Below are 27,949 nucleotides of genomic sequence, written 5' to 3' on the forward strand. Positions count from 1 at the left end.
TCTAAATCCAATGTGGCGGGGCTGGCCCCGTGGCTTAGCGGTTAAGTGCACGCGCTCCGCTACTGGCGGCCTGGGCCCAGATCCCGGGCGCGCACCGATGCACCGCTTGTCCAGCCATGCTGAGGTGGTGTCCCACATACAGTAACTAGAAGGATGTGCAACTATGACATACAACTATCTACTGGGGCTTTGGGGAGAAAAAGGGGAAAAAAGGAGGAGGATTGGCAATAGATGGTAGCTCAGGGCAGGTCTTCCTCAGCAAATGGAGGAGGATTGGCATGGATGTTAGCTCAGGGCTGATCTTCCTCACAAAAAAATAAAATAAAATAAATAAAATAAAATAAAATAAATCCAATGTGGCAATATCGACTAGCAGTGTATTAAAAGGAAGGTACTCTATAAATAACAAAAATTACCAGTAGCAACAACAAAAATTAAATTCCTGTTTTTATCTTGGGATGACACATGTAATAAAATAAAAAGAAGAGAACATGTTTTGCAAGCTACATGTTTTCTAAAATGAAAAATGCTTATTTGTAATCAACTTTGATGTTATGAAGGAAGGAACAATCATTCAAAAATCATGATGCCTTGTTTAAGCTCCAAGGCTCCATTTGTGCTGCCTGGTGGCAAAGGATGACATTAGCCAGACCCTGAGCAAGAAACCTCCAGTGTCTCTGATACTACTGTTATCACTATATCGTGTTATCCTAGCAAGTTCAGCGCTGCACCAACTTCATGTGTTTCTGCTTAGTCTTCAATCAGGATAAGCCAGTAAGAGAAAGTGGCTGTTCTACGTTCATCACTACTTAGACCTTAGTGTAGGCATTTTATTTTGCCTGCAATGGAAACATTTGCCTTTATGGAAAATAAAGTGCTTTATTAAAACTAATAAGCATAATTCTATCTAATAATGTTGCTAAACATCTTTTTTAAGCTAATGGAATTAGAAATATATAAATGTTGGGGAGGGGAGAAACCTTAAGTGCAATTTGGTCCTTTCACACTAAATAGCAGTTATTATTGCTAGTTTTTCCTACTTTATTTTTTTGTCTATATGGTTTCAGAGAGAGAAACTCTGATCTATTTTGTTTCCTTATTTTGTGTGTCATGGAAAACTTCAGGATTGTATTTAATTTAGCTATATGTTTTCTCGTGATATAATGCTGCATCCTTAGCCTCCTTCACAACTTGAAAAGACCTCTGCTGCCTGAGGATCTCCCCTGCTCAACATCTTGAAGAAATATGACTTGGGTGAAAAAGTAAAGAAGGATTTATTCCCCAGCATTGTTTTATAATAGTTTTAGCTTCCTTTCTGGAAGAAAGGACAGATGAGAAAGCAGATTTAGAATTATATAGGCGATGCCTGTATATATCTGTTCACATATCTGAGCACATGTAAAAAGGTCTTTTTTTTTAGTTAGAAGGGAACAATTTTTAAATAGAGGGAGAAAAGTCACTAAGGTGTTTATAATTGAAAGATGCAGTAACATATTATTTCCTGACTTGTAGTTTTTATTATTATTGAAATAAAACTGAATGAAAACTAACACCACACTCACCTAGTACTTATAGACATGGTGCTATAAATGTTTTATATGTCTTATGTCACTTAATCCTAACAATAACCCTATGAGGTCAACACTATCACCTGGAAATAAATCGATTTGTCAAATATTTCACAGCCTGTTAATGGTGGTTCAAGAACTAGAGCACAGGTCTGCTTGCGTCAGTCAGTCTAATTAGGAAATAGAAACTACACAGTAATTTGAGCAGGAAAAGTTTAATATAAAGAATTATTAACTGGTGGGGATTGGAGTAACTATGATTGGCTACTAAGGGGTAAAAAGAACTCTAAAGAATTGAGAAGAGGGGATGGTCCTGTGGCATAGCAGTTAAGTGCACGTGCTCTGCTGCTGGCAGCCCGGGGTTCGGATCCCGGGTGTGCACCAACGCACCGCTTGTCAGGCCATGCTGTGGCGGCATCCCATATAAAGTAGAGGAAGATGGGCATGGATGTTAGCTCAGGGCTGATCTTCCTCACCAAAAAAAAAAAAAAATTGAGAAGAACAGATATAGGGAGTAGGCAGTGGCCGCTACCCCTAGGTCTAAGGCAAAACACCTAAGGAAAGAATGCATTTTAAAGAGGGCCTCCTCCCTGCACCCCCACCCCTCTGTGGTATAGATCTTCTTGGAAAGGGCATAGCTGTGGCCCAGTGAATGGCAGAGAAGTGCACTGAGGTAGCATGCTAGTGGAACTCACAGGGAAGCCACTTTCTAGGATTCTGGGAAAACTAGGGAGGTGTCACACTGTGGAATCCACTGGGAACTCATTCATGGGAAGGTGATGCACCACAGAACTCGCAAGGAAGCTCCCAGTATGTGTGTGTGTGTGTGTGCGTGCGTGCGTGTGTGAGCCCAATGTGGTTCTGGGGGACAAAGCCCAGATGGTGCCCTGCACTGCTGGCCACTGTGCACTGAAGGAGCCAACCCAGAGAGGCACCCAGAAACTAGAGAACTTCATCCTCTAGTTTCCTCTGTTGCTCTCTATGGAAGATGCTTAAAATTGTGCCATATGGCCAGGGAGAAATGTTCTAGTCTCATAAGCAGGACAGTGAAGGGTGGATCTGAAGTGATACAATGGATTGATACCTGGCACATTGCCCACCAACAAATCTACTTTCTTAATCATTTAATCATTATGCCATACTGCCTTACACTTGCTATACCACAAAATATGATATTTAACAAAGTAAAGGAAAATAAGGAAGGAATGAAATTAGGGAGGAAAGAAAGAAAATGTAACAGGGTTATAAATGGAAATTTACATTAGCATCTCTCTTTTCTTTGAAATGTTTCTAGGTAGAGTCACTGAATTAATTGCTCAGGAGACTGCCTTATTGAATTTTAGGACACTTGTTTATCAACCAAAACCTGAAATTACAAACTGGAGATCCAAGGACCAGAAGCAAAGATCTTTCACCCTACAATTCAACTTATTTTTTAATTCCAGTTTTCTCATCTACTAGTTAATGAAGGTCATGTTCAGTTCACAAGCGTTTGTTTGCAAATAAGAGCTTCCTTAGATAATCCAAATCCTAATTGCTTCATTTACAGACTGCAAGATTTAGGCAAGTTATTTAATTTCTCTGGGTGTCAAATTCTTCATGTGAAATGAAAATAATAATCAGATTTATCTTATGGATGTGTTATGAAAATTAAATGGGTCGTTTTAAAGCACTTGGAACAATTCCTTACGTACAGTAAGTGGTATATAAATATTTGTATATACATTATTATGTTTTCTTAAGGACCAAAGCCTAAAAATGTTAATTTCCTCAGTAGTTCCAGTTTATGGAACTCTACATTTACTGAAAATTTTTGTGAAATTAATGATTTCTTTATATAATGGCAATTTTAAAAAGTATACAGTTAAGTTATAGTACACATAATGTGAATGCTGTTTATTTATCTTACTTTTTTGCTACAGCTATTAACAGCACTGCTTTAAACTTATAGTGTTTGAAGATTATATTAGTAAAGCTCTTACTCCTTAATTTTTGCCAGTAATTATCCGAACAGTAAGATATTTGGTGAAGTATCTTTGGCTAAAAGATACCCATGTTGTCAACGTAACCGTTAGCATTCAAATTATTAAATAGTTTTTAATTTGCATCCCTTAAAAGAAACACATTAGACATTTTGTAAGAATGTCTAAAATTTAAAAAAAATTTTAATATTTTTTTTTACAGAAGACCATGAAAAATATCCTGAACGCATCAAGAAGTTCAAGGCGATTGAAATGTTATTTACACTCTATCCTCCTCAAGGTGCCCATGTGCATAGTAATATACAACTTAGGTCAACTTGGCTGAAACCGATAGTAAATGGGGAAGAAGGATATAAATACATAGGTAAGATGCTGAACTTTATTATTTATTTATAATAAAGAAGAAATGACACTTTATATAACTCTTATTTGTCACTTAGATGATGTGGGGTGATACATAGGCCCTATAGAATATGCCCTTTAGTTCTTAAGTATTATGCTTGTAATTTAAGAAGTGGCTATTTTGGGGGCCGGCCTGGTGGTGTAGTGATTAATTTCACATGCTCTATTTCAGAGGCTCAGGGTCTATGGGTTTGAATCCTGGGCGTGGACTGATGCACCGCTCATCAAGCCATGCTGTGGCAGCATCCCACGTACAAAATGGAGGAAAATGGGCACAGATGTTAGCTAAGGGCCAATCTTCCTCAGCAAAAAATAAAAAAAAATGGCTATCTTACACTTTGGTGCCTCCACTAGAATGGTGGAAACATGCTGTGCTTATCTATTTACCTGAAGATGGACATTTGGATTGTTTTCAAAAAAGTGATACTACAAGGAAAGCTGCTATGAACATTCCTTCACAAGACTGTGTATAGACATATGCTTGCATTTCTCTTGACTAAACTGTTTTCCAAAGTGGTTATACCATTTCATATTCCCCACCAGCAGACATATGAGAGCTTCATTTACTGCACAGCTATATCAATACTTGGTATAATCTGTCTTTCTAATTTTAGTCATTTAAATAGATATGTATTGGTATTCCATTGTGGTTTTAATTTGCATTTCTCTTGTAGATAATGATATTCAGTGTCTTTTTATATATTTGTCATTCGTATATTTTCTTTGGCGAAATGTCTGTTCAAATCTTTTGGACATTTTTTTTTAATTAGGTGTTGAGAGTCCTTTAGATATTCTGGATATGAATCCTTTAACATAAATATGCTTTGCAAATATTTTCTCCCAGTCTGTGGCTTCTCTTTTCTTTCTTTTAATAATATCTTTTGAAGAGCAGAAGTTTTTAATTTTGATGAAGTCCAGTTTACCACTGCATTCTTTTATGATTCATGCTTTTATTGTCATGTCCAAGAAATATTGATCAGACCTCCGGTCACAAGGTTTTCTTCTAGAAATTTTATCGTTTTAGGCTTTATATTTTAGTGTATAACTGTTTTGAGTTATTTTTTGTACGTGGCTCAAGGTGTAGGTTGAAGTTCTTTTTTTTTTTTTTTAACATATTGCTATCCAAGTATGTTAGCACTATTTGTTGAAAAGACTATCCTTCTATGAATTAGCTTTGTATTTTGGCAAAACCAAATAGACCAAAGAAAATAAGTAGATGGTAAATAAGCACATGAAAAGATAATCAGCATCACTGTCATTAGGGAAATACAAATTAAAGCCGCAATCAGATACCGCTACTCACCTATTAGAATGACTAAAATAAAATTTAAAAATCTGACAATGCCAAGTCTGGCAAGGATGTGGAGCAACTGGAACACTCATACATTGCTAGTGGAAATGCAAAATGGTACAACCGATTTCTAAATATTTTGTTACTTTCTTATGAGTTTAAATATACTCTAACCATAAAACCCAGCCATCCCATTCCTAAGTAAATACCCGAGACATAAAAGTGTTTGTTTACACAAAAACCTATATATGAATGTGTACAGCAGCTTTAGTCATATTTGCCAAAAGCTGGAAACAACACAAATGTTCTTCAACTGGTGAATGGATAAACAAAATTTGTTACATCTATACAGTGAAATACTATTCAGCAATAAAAAGGAATGAATTACTGATACACACAACAGCATGGATGAATTTCAGATGCATCATGTTAAGTGAAAGAAGCCAAACTCAAAGGCTATATATAGGTTCCATTTAAATGACACTTTGGAAAAGGCAAAATTATAAGGACCAAGATCAGTCCTGTGGTTGCCAGGGCTTAAGGCTAGTGGGAGTGTTTGACTACCAAGAGGCAGCATGAGGGAGTTCTTAGGGTGATGGAACTGTTCTGTATCTTGATCGTGGTAGTGGTTTTATATGACTCTAAAAATTAGTCAAAATAAACTGTACACCAAAACCAGTAAATTTTACTGTAAATAAAATTTTAAAAATAAACACAAAATAAAAAGAGGGAAGAATTTATAGAAATGCAAACAAATCCAAAAAAGATATGCACTGTTACTGGTCATTAGGGAAATGTAAATTAAATCACAATGGGATATCACTACACACCTACCATAATGGCTAAAATCAAAAAGACTGACCACATCAAGTGTTGGCAGGGATGTGCGGCAACTTGGACATTAATTTTCTGTGAGTGCAAATGTAAAAACACTTTGAAAAATGGTTTGACACTTTTTAGACATGTTATACATACACCTACTATGCGACTCAGCCATACCACTTCTAGATATTTACAGAAAAGAAAGTATATGTCCATACAAAGACTTGCACGTGAGTATCCATAGATTCCTTTTTTGTAAAAGACTCAAACTAGAAGCAGCTCAAATGCCCATCTACAGGTGAAAGGAAAAACAATTTGTGATATATCCATGCAGAATACTACTCAGCCATATAGAAGAAGAAACTATTGACAGTATTGATACATGTAACAACATGGCTGAATTTCAAAAGAATTATTCTGAGTGAAAGAAGCCAGATAAAAAAAGAATACAAGACTATGATTCATGTCTATAAAAGTCTAGAAAATGCAAACTAAACCATATGACAGAAGCAGATCTGTGATTATCTGGAATGGGAGTGGGGAGTTGAAGTGAGACTCGATGGATTACAAAATTTTGAGGGTGATGGAAATATTTACCATCTTGATTGTGGCAATAGGTCCATGGATGTATACGTATGTCAAAATTCATCAAATCATACACTTTAATTTTATTTATTTACTTATTTTTCCCCCAAAGCCCCAGTAGATAGTTGTATGTCATAGCTGCACATCCTTCTAGTTGCTGTATGTGGGACGTGGCCTCAGCATGGCCAGAGAAGCGGTAGCACCGGTGCGCGTCCGGGATCTGAACCCGGGCCACCTGCAGCGGAGCGCACGCACTTAACCGCTAAGCCACGGGGCCAGCCCCAAATCATACACTTTAAATATGTGAGTTTTTCATTCATACTTCAATAAAGCTAAAAAATTAAAGATGAAAACATAAATTTAAAGAACCAAGAGAGTGAAATTTGTACTTTGGTAATATTTTTGAAAGATGATTTCTTAAGTTTTAAAAGTAGGGTATTAGGACAACTACAGAGAGTCACAAATTTAATGCAGTCTCATTGGACTGTTGCATATAAAGGTATATTTAAGTGCTCAGTTCTGATAGATAGCCTAGAGGAAGAAGAGGAGGGAAAGAAAATCATGAAAAAGAAAGTTGAAGGCTTTAGGTTTATACAATGAATCAAGATCTTGGTTGCGATTTACTTTCTCTTTGTAATTTTCCCCCTGAAAGTTATCGGAACACGACCCACATCATTCTAAAATATTTGTGTTTATTGTTTAGAACAAATTTCCAAATATTTGGTTCAAATAAAATAAATAGAAAGGAAATATGCAATGGCATTATGTTGCAAGTTGAGGGCTCCATCTTCTGAGGTTTTATGCTTATCTCTTCCCTTTTCAGTAAGTGACCAGGGCCTTGCATCTTTTTGAACTACAGTTGTTATTAAATTGATTGACAAGAGAGTTTGCAGCATTTGCCTTGAAAAAGATTAGTCTATCACAGAAGTGCTTTCTTTCTTTCTTTTTTTTTTTTAAATTCCTGCCTTAATTTTATTTATTTATTTATTTTTCCCCCAAAGCCCCAGTAGATAGTTGTATGTCATAGTTGCACATCCTTCTAGTTGCTGTATGTGGGACGCGGCCTCAGCATGGCCGGAGAAGCGGTGCGTCGGTGCGCGCCCGGGATCTGAACCCGGGCTGCCAGCAGCGGAGCGCACGCACTTTAACCGCTAAGCCACGGGGCCTGCCCAGAAGTGCTTTCTGAGATTCAGTAACTCCTCGACTATAAACATTTGAGGGAAGACAGCTCTGGGAACTTATTATGTGTTCCAACATTAATACTCCACAACGTAGGCACTCCTGTTTATTGATTTCACTCTGTAGATTTAGAGACGTATGTATCATCAGCAAGAGGTGAGGAGTAGTTTATAGAGTTACTGAATGCTCTATAAACGGCATGAGTCGCTAACAAATTGTGTGGCATTAGGAACATACATACTCTAAAAATATTCAGTATATCCATATTTTTATACCCCATAATTCCTAGCACAGTGGCTCGAATGTAACTGGAATGCTGTACAAGTCATAATTTCAAATTGTTTAATATGCACAGAGTATTTTTTCTGAAGCATAATTTTATAATCTTAGATCGTCAGTGAGGTAAAAAAAAAATCTTTGAATTTTTTCCAGACCCATATGTCTTGTCAAACTTATTTTCAGAAAGGCTGTTTTGGAAGGTGAGCCTTTTAACATGTCTTTGGTTATCTTTCCTTATGGGTTGTCTGTCCTTGAGCTCCCCTGATCTTCTGGCCTGTCACAAATACACTGAACTTGATCCTCTCCTTCATTAAGTTTTTGTGATTTTGGTGGATTTTCAACCTGGAAGCTGTAGATTATACTAAGGAACTCCTGGAATTCTAGTGGGAATACATTGAAAGGGGTAGGTTAGCCATTATCTTTCAAGGAAATCATTTAGGGAATACCAATTAAATTACCTTCTCCGACCAATGGTCCATTCTTAACTAAAATCATATTCTTGTATTAATGTAAGGTTTTTAATTAGTTCAGATTCCAAGTAATGAGCAAAGACCTCTAGTTCTATTGCTTCTTTATCATATATCATTTCCAGCCCTCCATATAGTAAATTTTACTTACCCTTATAACATATGGTTATTTAAGTTAAGTAATTAATACTGGAACCTGATTTCCTGGTCTAGTCACTGTTTTGCTACCCATTATAAAGGTACAAGATATCTTTTTATGCCATTCAGTTTATTCCACTGCCTTCAGAGAAGACCTGATGTATATTAGCCAAATGAGAATCCCGTCATTAAAGACTCTGGCAATTACACAATCGTCCTTGACAGTCGAGTTTGATTGTTGATGATCTTCTCTCTCAGAATTTTCTACTTTGCTCCGTAAGACTTTCTTTCTTATACACCTTTCATTACAGTTATAACTTTTTCACTATCTACAAAATAAAGGCTATGCATAGATTAATAAGAATCTTTCTTTTATCTAAAATAGGCCATTTAAAATATTATTCCTCAGAAGTCCTCCTTCTAGTTCTTAATGTCTTTTGGCACTTCTCTCTAAACATTTTCCAGATTTTCTCATTTATTTTAAGTGATGGAATTCAGAATAAAATATGATAATCCAATATGTCTGATTTATTGTGAATATAATCCTAGCTACTACATGTTCTGCTTATATCTTTGCACTTTTTAAAGACTTTTTAAATGTATATCTCAGCATTTACTTGGATTTCTATCCCTCATTTTTATCTCCTTTTTTTGCCATGTTCTCTTATAACTATTTGTTATGTGTGTGGTTAATTTTGCCATCTTAAATTTGCTATCCCGACTCGTCCTGATTATCCTTAACTTATTTAGAATGTAGACATTTATTACTCTTGTCAAAACTAAGTTGAGTTTTGAACCCGTTCTTTGAGGTGTCCTGTAGGATTAATTATTGTAAAATGAAAAACTCAAATAAATACCGATTTGAAAGGAGCTCCGTATATTTTAGATCATTTATATCTGCTCAAGTATGGGAAGTGGTCTATTATAATTTGGATAAGTTTAAATGTACTATGGTTAGTTCAAGTTGTGCTTTGCCTGTGGAGTATATGCTTGCTTGAGGAGAATAATGTAGCCACTGGAAACTATGTTTTATATTTAATTAGTCCTGTAAAGTTTTTTGGGTATATACTCTGTCTCCGTTTTTTACCAACTATACACTGTCAGCAGGCTCAGCTGTCATGGTATTTAATGTCCTTTTGATTTCCTTTGTTAAGGGCAAATGATGTGAATGTGTTCTTGTAATAAGTGTAATTTCTGGTGGGAAAAATGTTGTTTTATTTTTAGATGGTTCAGTTGGTTAAAACTTTCAATGTTCAATCTAGTCATAGGAATCATCCAACAAGAAGATAAACATGAATGCCGTACTGTATTTGGTTAAAGTTTTTCAACTATGGTCAAGTTGTTGAAAATTCTTTAGGTTGATGAATTAGGTCTTCCTCATTTAATGGAATGAGTGTGTTCTATGTGAATTCCATTTTTTCTTGGACCTTAATGATAAAATCAGAACTGTGTCTCCCACCACCCCCAACCCAGTTTCACCAAGCAGATTGGAAGCACTTGAGGAAGAAGACATTAAGATGTGGCATCAGATCTATACATTAAAGGAAATGTGAGCTGCATATTTATAAAAATTTACCACTTGATACTCTTCCTTGGGTAAGCTGCTCTGAGGAAAGCTAGCTGCCATATCATGAAGACACTCCAGTGGTCCTGTTGAGAGGCATATATGCTGATGAACTGAGGGCATCTGCCTACAGTCAGTGAGGAACTGAAGTCTCTGTGAGTAATGCAACATGAAAGTGGAGCCTCCAGCCCCATCAATCCTTCAGATGACTGCAGCTCCAGTGAGAGCTTGACTGCAGCCTCATGAGAGACCCTGGCCTGACCCACACAGCAAATCCACTCCAGATTACTCTCTCTCAGAAACTATGTGGAACTAGTGTTTGTTTTAGGCTTCTAGTTTGGGGGTAATTTGTTACACAGCATGCAAGTCAATGATTAGTGGCTTTTAGTAGTGGGAGTAAAGTGACATAGGATTCAGAGTGTGGTTCCTCAGGAAAGACTGAGTGCAGATTGGCCTTCAAACATATGTTACTAAAGTGAGGCTTTCATTCACCGGTTAACTTTCAAAAGTAGGCTGTCTCACTGACTGGTTGGATTTTAGAAGTGTGTTTACTGAGGTGAGTTGTCACTGGATGATAAAACAGGTTTAAAGCTGGTTCTGGGGGTTACTTTTCACCATAGCTAGAGAACTATAATTGATTGGTTAACAAAATTTAAAAACAAGTTCTAGTATTAACTTGTTACCATAGCTGTAGAGCTGTTAGGCTTTTCTAAGAGTGTGGGGGAAGTAGTATTCTCAATAAATAGGCACAAAAAGTAAGAAAATAGAGATTACATGCTAATTGATATAATAAAAGCAATTAACTATAATTGCGAGCCTAGGAAAAGAAGATAACTACATCTGGCAGTAGTAGGGATGATTTTCTAAACATGGTGATATATAAGTTTGTTCTTACAGAATAGGTTGGAGTTACAAAGTAGAGAATAGAAAAAAGTGTTGTAGATGAAGGGAAGAGCATGAGAAAGTCCAGATGTGGGAGCTAACTTTAAGAAATTAAAAAAAAAAAACAACAACAAAACTCCTGCACAACCTAGCACTAGACTATTTTTTATTGAGATGTAATTGACACGTACCACAATGATTCAATATTTGCATATATTGCTAAATGATCACCACAATAAGTCTAGTTGACATTCATCACCATACATAGTTACAAATTTTTTTTCTTGTGATGAGAACTTTTAAGATCTACTCTCTTAGCAACTTTCAAATATACAACATAGTATTATTAACTGTAGTCACATCCCCAGGACTTTTTGTTTTATAACTGAAAGTTTGCACCTTTTGACCACCTTCACTCATATTGCCCAGCCCCCACCCTTACTTCTGGCGACCACCAATCTATTTTCTGTATCTGTGAGTTCGTTTTTTGTTTTTTTTTTTAGAAACCACATATAAGTGAGATCATACGGTATTTGTCTCTCTGTCAGACTTATTTCACTTAGCATAATGCCTTCAGCGTCCATCCATGTTGTCGCAAATGGCAAGATTTCCTTCTTTTTTATAACTGAATACCATTCCATTGTGTATATGTATCCTATCTTCTTTATCCATTCATCTCTTGATGGACAGGCCATTTTTATGTCTTGGCTATTGTGAATAATACTGCAATGAACATGAGGGTGCAGATATCTTTTCAAGTTGGTGTTTTTGTTTTCTTTGGATAAATACCTAGAAGTGGAATTGTTTCGTATGGTAGTTCTATTTTTAATTTTTTGAGGAACCTCCACACTGTTTTCCATAATGGTTGCACCAATTTACATTCCCACCAACAGTGCATGAGGTTTCTCTTTTCTCCACATCCTTGCCAACTTTCTTTCTTTTTTTTTTTTTTTAATTTTTTGTTTATTGCAGTAACATTGGTTTATAACATTGTAAAAATTTCAGGTGTACATCATTGTACTTCTATTTCTGCATAGATTACATCATGTTCACCACCAAAATACTAATTACAACCCATCACCACACACATGTACTGAATTATCCCTTTCACCCTCCTCCCTCCCCCCTTCCCCTCTGGTAACCACCAATCCAATCTCTGTCCCTATGTGTTTGTTTATTGTTGTTATTATCTACTACTTAATGAAGGAAATCATACGGTATTTGACCTTCTCCCTCTGACTTATTTCACTTTGCATTATACCCTCAATGTCCATCCATGATGTCACAAATGGCTGGATTTCATCGTTTCTTATGGCTGAGTAGTATTCCATTGTGTATATATACCACAGCTTCTTTATCCATTCATCCCTTAATGGGCACTTAGGTTGCTTCCAAGTCTTGGCTATTGTGAATAATGCTGCAATGAACACATGGGTGCATGTACCTTTACAAATTGGTGTTTTCAAGTTCTTTGGAGAAATACCCAGCAGTGGGATAGCTGGATCATATGATAGTTCTATCCTTGATTTTTTGAGTAATCTCCATACTGTTTTCCATAGTGGCTGCACCAGTTTGCACTCCCACCAGCAGTGTATGAGAGTTCCCTTCTCTCCACATCCTCTCCAACACATGTTGTTTCCTGTCTTGTTAATTATAGCCATTCTGACGGCCAACTTTCAATAATTGCCGTTCTAACAGGCATGAGGTGATATCTCATTGTGGTTTTGATTTGCATTTCCCTGATGATTAGTGATGTTGAGCGCCTTTTCATATACCTGTTGGCCATCTGTATGTCTTCTTTGGAAAAATGTCTGCTCAGATCCTCTGCCCATTTTTTAATTAGAATATTTGTTTTTTTGTGCTATTGAGTTTTAGGCATTGTTTATATATTTTGGATATTAACTCCTTATCAGATATATGATTTGCAACTGTTTTCTCCCATTCAGTAGGTTGCCTTTTAATTTTGTTGATGGTTTCCTTTGCTGTGCAGAAGGTTTTTAGTTTGATGTAGTTCCACTTGTTTATTTTTGCTTTTGTTGCCTTTGCTTTTGGTGTCAGAGCCAAAAAATCTTCACCAAGACTGATGTCAAGGAGCTTACTGCCTGTTTTTTTCTAGACATTTTATGGTTTCAGGTCTTACATTCAAGACTTTAGTCCATTTTGAGTTAATTTTTGTGCATGGTGTAAGAGAGTGGTCCAGCTTCATTCTTTCGCATGTGGCTGTCCAGTTTTCCCAACACCATTTGTTGAGGAGACTATCCTTTTCCTTTGTATATCCTTGGCTCCTTGGCATAAATTAATTGACCGTATATGTGTGGGTTTATTTCTGGGCTCATGTTCTGTTCCATTGATCTATGTGTCTGTTTTTATGCCAGTACCATACTGTTTTGATTATTATAGCTTTGTAATATAGTTTGAAATCAGGAAGCATGATGCCTCTAACTTTGTTCTTTCTCATGATTGCTCTGGCTATCTTTTTTTGTGGTAGACTCTTTTTATGACAATGGTTTTATAAAACCTGATAGATTTGTGTGATAGTATATAATGGCAAGAATAACAAAATAACCTTTTGGAAATATATGCCCTTACTTTACTCAGATTTTGTGAATATAATTTAAGACTACATTATACACACACAGTTTTATATAAAAATGTTTAAAATAGGGCCGGCTCCGTGGCTTAGTGGTTAGGTGTGCGCGCTCTGATGCTGGCGGCCCGGGTTCGGATCCCGGGAGCGCCCCGAGGCACCACTTCTCCATCCAGCGTGAGGCCGAGTCCCACGTACAGCAACTAGAAGGATGTGAACCTATGACATACAACTATCTACTGGGGCTTTGGGGGGAAAAAACTGAATAAATAAAATCTTTAAAAAAAAAAAAATGTTTAAAATATATAATATATAAAAATATATTTATTACATAAAATACTTTTTAACATGTTACTCAAATCTCTAGTTGGTTTTTTTTTTTTTGCTGAGGAAGATTCACGCTGAGCTAATGTTTGTCACCAATCTTCCTCATTTTGCTTGAGGAAGATTCGGCCTGAGCTGACATCTGTGCCAGTCTTCCTCTATGTTGTAGGTGGGTCCCCACCACAGCATGGCCGCTGACCAGTGATGTAGGTCTGCGCCCAGGAACTGAACCTGGGCCACTGAAGTGGAGCACACTGAACTTAACCACTAGGCCACCAGGCCAGCTCATAATCTCTAACTTTTTATATATATAAATACACATAATCTCTAATTTTATAAAAGTTTTATATGTTATATATATAATATTAGAGATTAGAGTAACTCCTGATATGTTAGAGTATTCTGTGTAATAAATATATATTTTAAATATATAAGTACTATACAAAATTGCAGATCAGAGTAACTCCTATGTTAAAGAGTATTTTATGTAATAAATTCAACTTTTCAGAATATAGTAAAAAATTTGGAAGTTTCCACAAAAGTGTCTTTGCCTAGTCAAATTGTCATTAAAAAAACAAAAGTATTGAAGTTCACAGGAGAGAGTCTCATTCAATCCCCATTTACTCTTACTTTAGACACTGGAGAAAACATAGTCTTGTTTGAGAGAAACTTCTCCTAGAGTAGTGGTTCTCAACTTTATCATACCCAACAGCCACTTTATGTAACAAATATTTTGTGATTTACCTTATATATGTGTGTATGTATTAGAAAAGATAAATAAAAGGAAAAGTGGCATATGAAAATATAAAATAATTTATAAGTATATTAATATTGACTTATTTATATTACTATATTATATATGATTATAATAGTTGTTATTATATTATATAAGATTAATATATAAAAGCTTAGGCATAACTATACTAGGAGACCTAGTTTGTTGGCAGCAGTACATAGACACACCATAAATGTGACAGCTACGATTATAGACTGATAGAGGTGTTTTGTATTGTTAGCTCAAATACTTTGAGAAGTATTGCTTTTGGGGGATGTAATTTTCAAAATGATGAACAACTCTTGGTAAAGTTCTTTTTTTGTGTGTGTGTGAGGAAGATCAGCCCTGAGCTTACATCCATGCCAATCCTCCTCTTTTTGCTGAGGAAGACCGGCCCTAAGCTAACATCTATTGCCAATCCTCCTCCTTTTATTTTCCCTTTTTCTCCCCAAAGCCCCAGTAGATAGTTGTATGTTATAGTTGCACATCCTGCTAGTTGCTGTATGTGGGACACCGCCTCAGCATGGCCCGACAAGCTGTGCGTTGGTGCGTGCCCGGATCCGAACCCAGGCCGCCAGCAGCAGAGCGCCACACTTAACCGCTAAGCCACGGGGCCGGCACCAGTAAAGTTCCGAATAAGACAGGGTATAGTCTTGTGTTTTGCATTGTGCTTATATTCCTGGAAAACTTGATGTATATTAAAATAGTGCTAAAAAAAAAGGCTTTGTGCTTGTATGTAAAATGAAGCTGGGTTCTATGCTCAGATAAGCATAAACAGGGTTTTCTCACATAAAGTTATAGCAGAATACTTGAAATTTGTTTAGGACATGAGCTATTCTTTGTTGCACAGGACTGTTCTACTTATTGAAGGAAATAGTGTATCCTAGGCCCCTACCCAATACAAGTTGTTTGATATTTTCTCAATCTTTGTGAAAACCAATGCCACATCCTCAAAGTATCCCCTAAGAGAGGTTCCATACTAGTAAGATCCTCTGTGCCAAAAATAAAAATATAAACATTTACATATACGTACGTATGTACGTACATATACATATATACAGATATATCTTGAAGTTATATGTAATAGTTATAAAATAAATATATAGAGGCGGCGGAGTCAAGATGGCGGCGTATGCAGACTCTGAACTCACCTCCTCCCGTGGACACAGCCAATTTACAACTACTCGTGGAAAAATTACCCCTGAGACAGAACTGAAAACTGGATAAGAGGAACTCCTGCAACAACGGACAATCCTAACTGAAGTGGAAGAGGCAGAGACTCCCTTCTGGAGAGGAAAAACGCCGCCTTCACAAGCCGCCAGCATCACGGCCGCAGGGAGCAGCTCACAGGTACGCAGCCTCCCTGGAGGCGCGGGGCCCTGAGCCGGGGAGCGCCCCCGCTGTGGGCATTTTGTGGACCCAGCACAATCGACACCAGCGGCATAATATCTGACTTTGCCTGCTACTAAAGCATTGGGTAGCACCCCCAGAAAACCCGGTTCACAAAGAAACTAAAACTGGCTCTTAAAGGGCCCGCGCACAAACTCACCCGTTCCAGAAAGCATCCTAAAATCACCAGAAAGAAAGGTACACAGTGCTGGGTGACAAGAGACTCACCTAATAGGCCCTGAGTGCATCACGGTGAGGGGTGAGACCTCTCCAGGGACTGGGACATTGGCGGCGGCCATTGTTGTGGCCTGGTGTGAGCGTGCTGACACAGACGCCATTGGAGTTCTCCCTGAGACCTGCTAGCCCAGGGTCTGCTCTACCCGCTAGAGCACCAATTTAATCCAGCTCAGCCAGGGCAGGCAGCCCACCCTAGAGACTGGCCCCACCCAACAACAAGCCCTCAGGCAACGTGTGGGCCTGCATAGATTGGTGACTGGATTCTCTGCAGCCTGGCAACTGAGCTGACTTGAGCGGGGCAGGGTGTGCACAAGGAGCGGGTGGAGAGTGTGGGGTGGTGGCGGAGTGTGTGGGGCTCCCGCTGTGGAGAGACTGTGTCCGCTTGGGGAGGTCGGGGCACTCACACGGGGCAGGACTGTGTTGACTGTGTGTGTGGACCTGTGGGCAACAGGGCTTGTCAGCTGCAGAAGACTTGTGCCTCTCAAAGACCCACATAGGAGGTTTGCCCCACCTTCCAAAGCCTGAAACAATTGGGTGCTCCTGTGCCTGAGGCCAGCCCCACCCAGCTGCAATCCCCAGAGAGCTGACAAGAGACCTAATAGGCTAGAGGTTTACAGCAATTGTAAGGCCCTGAGCCTAACAACCTGCCACACTGGGGGCCTACTCACTTAAAAGAAACACTGCAACACAAATGTGGTATTAGAACTTACAGCCAACTGTACTGGGGCTCCCCACACCTGATAAAGAGACTGAAGGGCCCACAACAACTACAAGCAGCTGAGCATTACAACAGCTGGCCAGGAGCATAACTCAGACTCCCTGGGCGCCTATAGGAAGAGATAATAGGCCACAATAGAAGGACACACGTAGCCCACATAGGGGCCGCCCCTGGAACATTGAGAACTGAGGGAAGCACACTGGAAGCATCCTAAGGCATCACTTACATAAGGTCACCTATCCAAGAGCAGGAGACGTAGCTGACCTACCTAATACGTAGACACAAGCACAGGGAAAGAGGCAAAATGAGGAGGCAAAAGAATACATTCCAAGTAAGGGAACAGGACAAAACCCCAGAAAAGGAACTAAGTGAAACAGAAATGAGCAACCTACCCGACAGAGAGTTCAAACTAAGAGTGTTAAGGATGCTCACTGATCTGGGGAGAAGAATAGATGAACTCAGTGAGAATGTCAACAAAGAAATGGAAGATATAAAAAAGAACCAATCAGAAATGAAGAATACAATACTGGAAATGAAAAATTCATTAGAGGGACTCAAAAGCAGAGTAGAGGATACAGAAGAACGGATCTGTGAGCTGGAAGAAAGACTAGAAGAAATTACCCAAGGTGAACAGGTAAAAGAGAAAAGAATTAAAAAGAGTGAGGACGATCTAAGGGACCTCTGGGACAACATCAAGCGCACTAACATCCGTGTTATAGGTGTCCCGGAAGGAGAAGAGCGAGACAAGGGAGCAGAGAATCTATTTCAAGAAATAATAGATGAAAACTTCCCTAACCTAAGGAAGGAAACAGACATCCAGGTACAGGAGGCACAGAGAGCCCCAAACAAGATAAACCCAAAGAGGCCCACACCAAGACACATCATAATCAAAATGTCCAGAATTAAAGATAAAGAGAGAATCCTAAAAGCCGCAAGAGAATGTCAAGTTACATACAAGGGAAACCCCATAAGGCTATCAGCTGACTTCTCAGCAGAAACCTTACAGGCTATAAGAGAATGGCACGATATATTTAAAGTGCTAAAAGGAAAAAACTTACAGCCAAGAATACTCTACCCAGCAAGGTTATCGTTCAAAATGGAAGGAGAGATCAAAATTTTCCCAGATAAGCAAAAATTAAAGGAGTTTGTCACCAAGAAACCAGTGTTACAAGAAATGTTAAAGGGACTGATTTAAGGGGAAAAGAGAAGACCACAAATAGGAAAAATTATCTATTTCCACGATTAGAACGTAATGGATACAAATGCACAAAAAAGAGGTTAGATATGATATCAAAAACATAAAAGGAGGGAGGAGGGTAGTTAAAGAGTACAGCTTTCATACAGAGGTCAAACTAAAGTGACCATCAATTCTGTATAGAAGAAGTAAGGAACAGAGAAGGACTACTAAAACACTGAGGGAAAAAAAAAAAAAAATAAAGTTAGAAAATGGCAGTAAGTACATACTTATCAATAGCTACTTTAAACGTCAATGGACTAAATGCTCCAATTAAAAGGCATAGGGTGGCTGACTGGATAAAAACAAGACCCATATATATGCTGCATACAAGAGACACACTTCAGACCTAAAGACACTCACAAACTGAAAGTGAAGGGATGGAAAAAGATACTCCACGCAAATGGCAATGAAAAGAAAGCTGGGGTAGCAGTACTCATATCAGACAAAATAGACTTTAAAACAAAAACTGTAAACGAGACAAAGAAGGGCATTACATAATGATCAAGGGAACAATCCAACAAGAAGATATAACACTTGTAAATATCTACGCACCCAATGTAGGTGCACCTAAATATATAAAGCAATTATTAACAGACATAAAAACAGAAATAGACAGTAACACAATAATAGTAGGGGACTTTAACACTCCACTTACACCAACGGATAGATCATCCAAACAGAAGATCAATAAGGAAACATTGGCCTTAAACGACACACTAGAACAGATGGACCTAGTAGATATATACAGAGCAGTCCATCCAAAAACCGAAGAATACACGTTCTTTTCAAACGCACATGGAACATTCTCCAGGATTGATCACATATTAGGCCACAAAACAAGTCTCCATAAATTTAAGAAGATTGAAATAATACCAAGCATCTTTTCTGACCACAATGGTATGAAACTAGAAATCAACTATAGGAAGAAAATCAGAAAAGCCACAAATACATGGAGATTAAACAAAATGCTACTGAACAACGACTGGGTTAACGAAGAAATCAAAGAAGAAATCAAAAAATACCTGGAGACAAATGAAAATGAAAATACGACATGCCAGAATTTATGGGATACAGCAAAAGCGGTTCTAAGAGGGAAGTTTATAGCGATACAGGCCTATCTCAACAAACAAGAAAAATCTCAAATAAACAATCTAACAATGCACCTAAAGGAACTGGAAAAAGAAGAACAAACAAAGCCCAAAATCAGTAGAAGAGGGAAATAATAAAAATCAGAGCAGAAATAAATGAAATGGAGACCAAAAAAAAATAGAAAAATTAATAAAACCAAGAGCTGGTTCTTTGAAAAGATCAACAAAATAGACAAACCTTTAGCTAGACTCACCAAGAAAAAAGAGAGAAGGCACAAATAAGTAAAATCAGAAATGAAAGAGGAGAGGTTACAACAGACACCTCAGAAATACAAAAGATTATAAGAGAATACTATGAAAAACTATATGCCAACCAATTCGACAATCTGGAAGAAATGGATAAATTCTTAGAATCATACAACCTTCCAAAACTGGATCAAGAAGAAGTAGAGAATTTGAATAGACCAATCACCAGTAAGGAGATCAAACAGTAATCACAAACCTCCCCAAAAATAAAAGTCCAGGACCAGACGGCTTCCTGGTGAATTCTACCAAACATTCAAAGAAGACTTAATACCTATCCTTCTCAAACTCTTCCAAAAATTGAGGAGGGGGGGAAGCTCCCTAACTCATTCTACGAAGCCGACATTACCCTGATACCAAAACCAGACAAGGACAACACAAAAAAAGAAAATTACAGGCCAATATCACTGATGAACATCGATGCGAAAATCCTCAACAAAATACTAGCAAATCGCATACAACAATACGTTAAAAAGATTATACACCATGATCAAGTGGGATTTATTCCAGGTATGCAGGGATGGTTTAACATTCGCAAATCAATCAACGTAATACACCACATTAATAAAATGAAGAACAAAAATCACATGATCATCTCAATAGATGCAGAGAAAGCATTTGACAAGATCCAGATTCCATTTATGATAAAAACTCTGAATAAAATGGGTATAGAAGGAAAGTACCTCAACATAATAAAGACCATATATGAGAAACCCACAGCTAATATTATCCTCAATGGTGAAAAACTGAAAGCTATCCCTCTAAGAACAGGAACTAGACAAGGATGCCCACTGTCACCACTCCTATTTAACATAGTATTGGAAGTCCTAGCCAGAGCAATCAGGCAAGAGAAAGAAATAAAAGGGATCCAAATTGGAAAGGAAGAAGTGAAACTGTCACTATTTGCAGATGACATGATTTTATATATAGAAAACCCTAAAGAATCCACCAGAAAACTTTTAGAAGTAATAAACGAATATGGTAAAGTTGCAGGATACAAAATCAACATACAAAAATCAGTTGCATTTCTGTACACTAACAACGAAGTAGCAGAAAGAGAAATTAAGAATACCATCCCATTTACAATTGCAACAAAAAGAATTAAATACCTAGGAATAAACTTAACCAAAGAGGTGAAAGATCTGTACACTAAAACTATAAAACATTTCTGAAAGAAATTGAAGAAGACACAAAGAAATGGAAAGATATTCCGTGCTCTTGGATTGGAAGAATTAACATAGTTAAGATGTCCATACTTCCTAAAGCCATCTATAGATTCAATGCAATCCCTATCAAAGTTCCAACAACATTTTTCACAGAAATAGAACAAAGAATTCTAAAATTTATATGGAACAACAAAAGACCCCGAATAGCTAAAGGAATCCTGAGAAAAAAGAACAAAGCTGGAGGTACCACACTCCCTCCAAACTATACTACAAAGCTATAGTAACCAAAACAGCATGGTACTGGCACAAAAACAGACACACAGATCAGTGGAATAGAATCGAAAGCCCAGAAATAAACCCACACATCTATGGACAGCTAATCTTTGACAAAGGAGCCAAGAACATACAATGGGAAAAGAAAGTCTCTTCAACACATGGTGTTGGGACACCTGGATACCCATGTGCAAAAAAATCAAAGTAGATCCTTACCTTCCACCATACACAAAAATTAACTCCAAATGGATTAAAGACTTGAATGTAAGACCTGAAACTGTGAAAGTTCTAGAAGAAAACATAGGCAATACGCTCTTCGACATTGGTCTTAGCAACATCTTTTCAAACACCACGTCTGACCGGGCAAGAGAAACAATAGAAAAAATAAACAAATGGGACTACATCAAACTAAAAAGCTCCTGCACAGCAAAGGAAACCATCAACAAAACGAAAAGACAACCTAACAATTGGGAGAAGATATTTGCAAACCATACATCTGATAAGGGCTTAATCTCCAAAATAGATAAAGAACTCATGCATCTCAACAACAAAAAAACTACCAACCCAATTAAAAAATGGGCAAAAGACCTGAACAGACATTTCTCCAAAGAAGATATACAGATGGGCAACAGACACATGAAAAGATGTTCAAAATCACTAATTATCAGGGAAATGCAAATCAAAACTACAATGAGATATCACCTCACGCCCGTCAGAATGGCTATAATTAACAAGACAGGAAACAACATGTGTTGGAGAGGATGTGGAGAGAAGGGAACTCTCATACACTGCTGGTGGGAGTGCAAACTGGTGCAGCCACTATGGAAAACAGTATGGAGATTCCTCAAAAATCAACGATAGAACTACCATATGATCCAGCTATTCCACTGTTGGGTATTTATCCAAAGAACTTGAAAACACCAATTTGCAAAGGTACATGCACCCCTGTGTTCATTGCAGCCTTATTCACAATAGCCAAGACTTGAAGCAACCTAAGTGCCCATCAAGGGACGAATGGATAAAGCAGCTGTGGTATATATACACAATGGAATACTACTCAGCCATAAGAAACGACGAAATCCAGCCATTTGTGACAACATGGATGGACATTGAGCGTATAATGCAAAGTGAAATAAGTCAGAGGGAGAAGGTCAAATACCGTATGATTTCCTTCATTAAGTAGTAGATAGTGACAACAATGGACGGATACGTAGGGACAGAGATTGGATTGGTGGTTGCCAGAGGGGAGGGGGAGGGAGGAGGGTGAAAGGGATAATGGTGCATGTGTGTGGTGATGGGTTGTAATTAGTATTTTGGTGGTGAACATGATGTGGTCCATGCAGAAATAGAAGTACAATGATGTACACCTGAAATTTTTACAATGTTATAAACCAATGTTACTGCAATAAACAAAAAATTAAAAAAAAAATAAAAAAAAAAAAATAAAAAAAAAAAATAAATATATATGTGTCTCATATTTCAAAACCGAAAATCGATTGTAGTTTGAGTTTGTTAAGTGAGGGATAGAGTTGAAAATTCCTGGAATCTACTAAGCAATTCCTGGAATCTAAGATTGTTATAATGGTGAAATGGCATAATAAAGGTAAAATTAATACTCATTTTGTACTTTATTATACATTTTATGTGATTTTCTCATTTCATCTTCACAATTTATTTGATAGATGCTATTAGTGAACTCATATTGCAGAGGAAATATCATCTCCTAGAAAGGCTAAATAACTTGCCTGAGGTCATGCAGCTGTTGGGTGGTGCCACTAGATTTCAGCTCAGACATTCTGAACCAAGAGCGAGTACTTACCACCTTACTCTACACTGCACTAAATGTGGTGATTTACTTTGGATTATCAAAAAAAATTATGATTAGTTTATTCTTTCAGAATTCAGTGAAATGTGTATGATAATTTATCTTAAGGAAATAATACTTATAGATTTATGTATGATGGTATCTGCAGCATTATAATTACTGCTCTTGTTGAAACAATGTAAATTCCCATCAATAGGGCAATGGTTAAATAAATTATGATTCATGAATAAGATAGAATTCTCTATGACCATTAAAATTATGTTACTGAATACTTATGGGGAAATATGAAAAATACATTTTTAATGAAAAAAAGATTACAGAATAGCATGACACGACAATCACATAGTTGCATAAAATAAATGTAAGAATGTACAATTTTAAATCTCTGTATTGTGTGAACTCAATAGACTTTATTGAACTATTTTAGTGTGGCTGAATTTTCTAATTTTTCTACACTTTTTACTATATATTTCTTGTGTAATGATAAAAAAATTAAAGACTTGAAAATATCATTTTGAACTTCCATTTCTATGCCATATTCTTTTTTTTTTTTGCTGAGGAAGTTTCTCCCTGAGCTAAAATCTGTTGCCAATCTTCCTCATTTTTGCTTGAGGAAGATTGGCCCTGAGCTAACATCTGTGCCAGTCTTCCTCTATGTTGTATGTGGGTCACCACCACAACGTGGCTGACAAGTGGTGTAGGTCCGCACCCAGGACCCGAACCCATGAACTCAGGCCACCGAAGTGGAGTGCGCCAAACCCAACCACTATGCCATGGGGCTGGCTCCTGTATGCCATATTCTTTAATTTAAAAAGCAAAAAATTTTATCTATTTTTACATTATTCTTCATTGATGTTTACCTTTATATTATTTATTTTGATTGTGCTGTGTTAAACTATAGTGAAAAGAATATTTATCACAGCAAAATAAAATGTAACATTTCAAAAAAAGACATGAATGAAGCCATTTTATAATTTTATTTTTCAAAACCATTTAAAAATGGTTTGGCATTTAAAACTAAATTTTAGACATGTGATTATATAATATTTATTTAGAATATCTCTTTCTCTGATAGTTCTATAAGCTTTTGAGAACACATTGTATTTAATTATTTTTATTCCCACATAAAAATTCTTAGCATATAGTAGGAATGTATGCATTAACTATTTGTTATATGAATGTGTACATGAAATATTACTACAGCATTTAAGCTATTTTTTCATATTAAAGATAAATACTTTTTTCATCATTAATATGTTAAAATTACTTTTGTTTACTTTCTCTGGATTCCTTCAAAGATTACTGTAATATGATATGGCTATAATATAGTATGGCACAATTCTTTAATATTTAAAATTTTTAATTTAATAAATTTCATATATAAAATATAATTTAACCATAGTGGAGACAAAAATCCAAGGTGAGATAAGAGCATTATTCAGTCTCTACAGATCTTTACTGAGTGCCGATAAGAGCATTATTCAGTCTCTATTGATCTTTACTGAGTGCCTGTGTTCAACACTCTATGATGGACATGAGAAGGATTCAAAAACAAATAAAACAACTTTCCTCTAGTGTGTTTATGATTTAGGCTGGGGAAATGATACATATACATAATTAACTATGATAGAAGAGATAAAATGATGAGTGATGTAGAACAAGTGCATGCTGAGTTCTGAGTTGCTCTGCTAAGCAGTCTTGAGAAGGAGGGCTTGCGAAGGGCTTTGCAAGAGAGGGGAGTGTGAGCCATAGTGCAGACTCCAGACGTCTTTGGACAACAGTGAGGACGCCTCTAAAGCTATTTCAGGCTCTCAGGAAGAGTTTCCTCAACTAAAACAGTCACAGTGTACCTAACTAGCCCTAAAATAATAATTAAAAATAGTACACTTGTTTTCTAAGAAGTGAGCACTACTTCATTATATATTGATCAACTATAGTGTCCTATACATTGATATTTTTATGTATAAAACTTAATATAAAGGTGAATTATAGAAAATTTGTAAAATTGTAAAACGGGAAACATTCCTGAGAGTTTACTTTCTTTAATATAACCACTTTTTATTATTTTGGTGTATTTTCTTCCAGTATTTTGTAAAACTAGTTGTAAGTAGAATATTTAAGCCCTAGAAGGGACGTTACATATCATTTTGCCTAGTTCCCTTTTTATTTTTGCAGGGAGCCAGTGAGGAGGTATTAGAAAAGGATCATTTGAGTTGAGGATCTGAGGGCACAGAGGAGAGGCTAAGTGGCTTGCTCAAGGTCACGACCTTAATTATAACTGTGACGATGATTCAAGTTCAGAGTCTCATCAGGCCCATACATCTCCCCCCTACCCCCCCCACACGCTCCCCAAACCATCCTGGCTTTTTATGAAAAGTAACTGTGGGGGGCAAAGCAAGCACCACCACATCTGTCTTTGTACTAGTCTCTGTTTTTCTCTCTGTTTTCCTCAAGCTTAAAAATTGGCTGCTAGTTTTGTCCTTTGAATATTTTCTGAAGCAAAAACTAAAAGAAATACTCTTCATTCTCCCTTTTGCTGCCTTGGGGGTGGAGGTGAGGCAAAGGCCTGGGGCTGGGGCAGCCTGGCCCTGCAAATCTCTTATTGCCTGATGGACACTTTGGATTCTAACCTCTTTGGAAAGCTCTGACCATGCAATTTTGGCACCTCAAATCTTGCTTTGCATGACTGTTTTAAGCTCAATTCCTTTCCTTTTCCAACTACACAAATTAAATAGTAGGAAATAGTACTTCATCATGAAACCTCACATAAAACAAAAACTGATCTTTATTAAATGTAAACTTTGTTTAAGCTGGAAATCATTTAATATATCTAGGGGAGAATGATGACTACCCCCCCAAGACTGTAGTATAATGAGGTAAAAATGTTTTCACAATACTTTGGGATTTTTATAATTGTCCTCTCTATTGTTTGACTGTCAGTTAAATTAGAACATTTGATAATTGTAGGGAGTTGATAAGACTTTCTATTAAAGGTATGTCATTATGTTAATCTCAGTTCAAATATAGTTTGCCTGAATTCTGTTTGGATTATGTAATATTAGAATAAATTAACCTGTTAAATAAGCTTACCCTGGAGGGCATAGAACATTTTAAATGCCTTTAAAGTTAACATTAGTTTAAACGAGTACGTAAATCATTACTACTAAAATTATAGTTGTCTTTTCTCTTCAAAGTCTTTAAAATTTGGAGCATAGATATTTCTATATAAATATAGATATTTTAGACTTAAAATCAATCATTGAATATGATTAGTTAGCTTTTAATTATTTGCATATTGTGGGAAAATAGTGAGTGATGAATTTTAAAAATATGTAGAGGCTCCCAGGTTTCATTTGATATGCAAACACCTGGATACAGGAGTTATTTAATAAATATACAGACAGCTGCTTTTACAAAACACTTATAATTTTATTTAAAAAAATTGATCTTTGTGATATATTGCAAATAATAGAGGTCTTCCCACAATTTTGACTATACTTCTTTTATTCATGCATGAGAAGGGCTCAGTGACCATGATTACACATGTATGTTTTTAAACGTTCACATCGCAATTATATACTGTCCATTTTTTGGTGGTAGGGCTTGCTTTCTTTTTCAGAGGCAGTTTGACAGAAGTCTATGCAAAAAAAAATGAATTATTCTATCTCACCTTATTTAAAGGAAAGGTTCAAAACTTCATTTATTTATATATTCATTCACTCAATGAAAAATCTGAAATGCATACTATGGCACTATGTACCAGGAACCTGTAGCCAGGTAGAGGCATAAAAGAATCAGAGAGCAGGCTGAACATTGAGTAGATTTCTTTCTAGCCAATATACAGGTGGACTCTCAGGACTTCTGAACTAAAAAATATGCAAAGCATACAATGTTTTGACACTAACAAGCACCGTGCTTTTCATGATTATACATATTAACTTCATTCTGACAATGTGTCTCATGGGCACCTTCTAGAGATTTTAAGAGTACAATTTAAAACCAGAAGAGGGAAAAATATGCAAGAGATGGGTGGGAGAGGAATTTTATAGTAGATGCTGGTGCCTAATTATTTGCAAAAACATTACTACGCATTGACATAGGTAAAGGCAGAAGTGAAGAGATCTATTTCTGTCTTGTAAAAAATTTGCTTATATGATGTACAACCCATATATGTTAGTAGTAAAACAGTTCCTCCATACTGTAGAACACACCCAAGTGTGTTCTGCAATATATACTGTTTAAGAATAACCTGATATTTGTGATTTTGGTTTCTGGCTTTAAGTCTGAGGTTAATAGGAATTCTTTCAAGTCAAAGCAAATCAACATCTGTTTAGTGAACTAGAACTGTGCTCCAGTTACTATATTATTAGGAAACCAAAAGAAAAATAATTATACTTCGCATATATTGAATGCTTCCTATATGCAAAGCCTTGTGCAAATAATTTACCTAATTTTACTTCAGTAATCTTGTTTAATCCTCACAGAAAACCAGTGGGCCATGTACATAAGAACCCTGAATCGCAGAGAGGCAATGTACCGAAAACACATAGCTAGAAAAGTGATAGTGTTGTGACATGAAACCAGGACATTCTGACTTTTCAGCCCATGGTTTCAAAATAGTTAAAGTAATGTAGGATATTAAACATGGAACCTGTAAAAAAAGTAGGTCAGAATAAAAGATTTCAAACAACAGTTCAAAAGCAAGGCCAACACTTATACACAATTATTTGGATGGTAATCCTTGTATAGTGTAAATAGATATGATATTTTTATTGGCAATTTTAGTTGGTGGTAATCAATAATATCTTTTTCTGAGGGGGCAAAATTAGTTCTTATGGGTCAACACCAATGATCAATGTTACATTTTA

The 27,949-nt window shown here is 36.7% G+C and overlaps 1 protein-coding gene across 1 annotated transcript in view; it reads left to right on the plus strand.

Annotated features, from left to right (window-relative positions):
* IQCM (IQ motif containing M) overlaps positions 1–27,949 on the plus strand; it is a 354,275-nt gene that overhangs the window by 267,419 nt on the left and 58,907 nt on the right. The window contains exon 11 of the mRNA XM_087437208.1: positions 3,753–3,914. Coding sequence (XP_087293334.1) covers positions 3,753–3,914 — 162 coding nt within the window. The remainder of the gene's footprint in view (positions 1–3,752; positions 3,915–27,949) is intronic.

Source organism: Ceratotherium simum, chromosome 12 (assembly GCF_057802395.1).
Source record: "Ceratotherium simum simum isolate JZ-2026a chromosome 12, ASM5780239v1, whole genome shotgun sequence".
Lineage (NCBI taxonomy): Eukaryota > Metazoa > Chordata > Mammalia > Perissodactyla > Rhinocerotidae > Ceratotherium > Ceratotherium simum.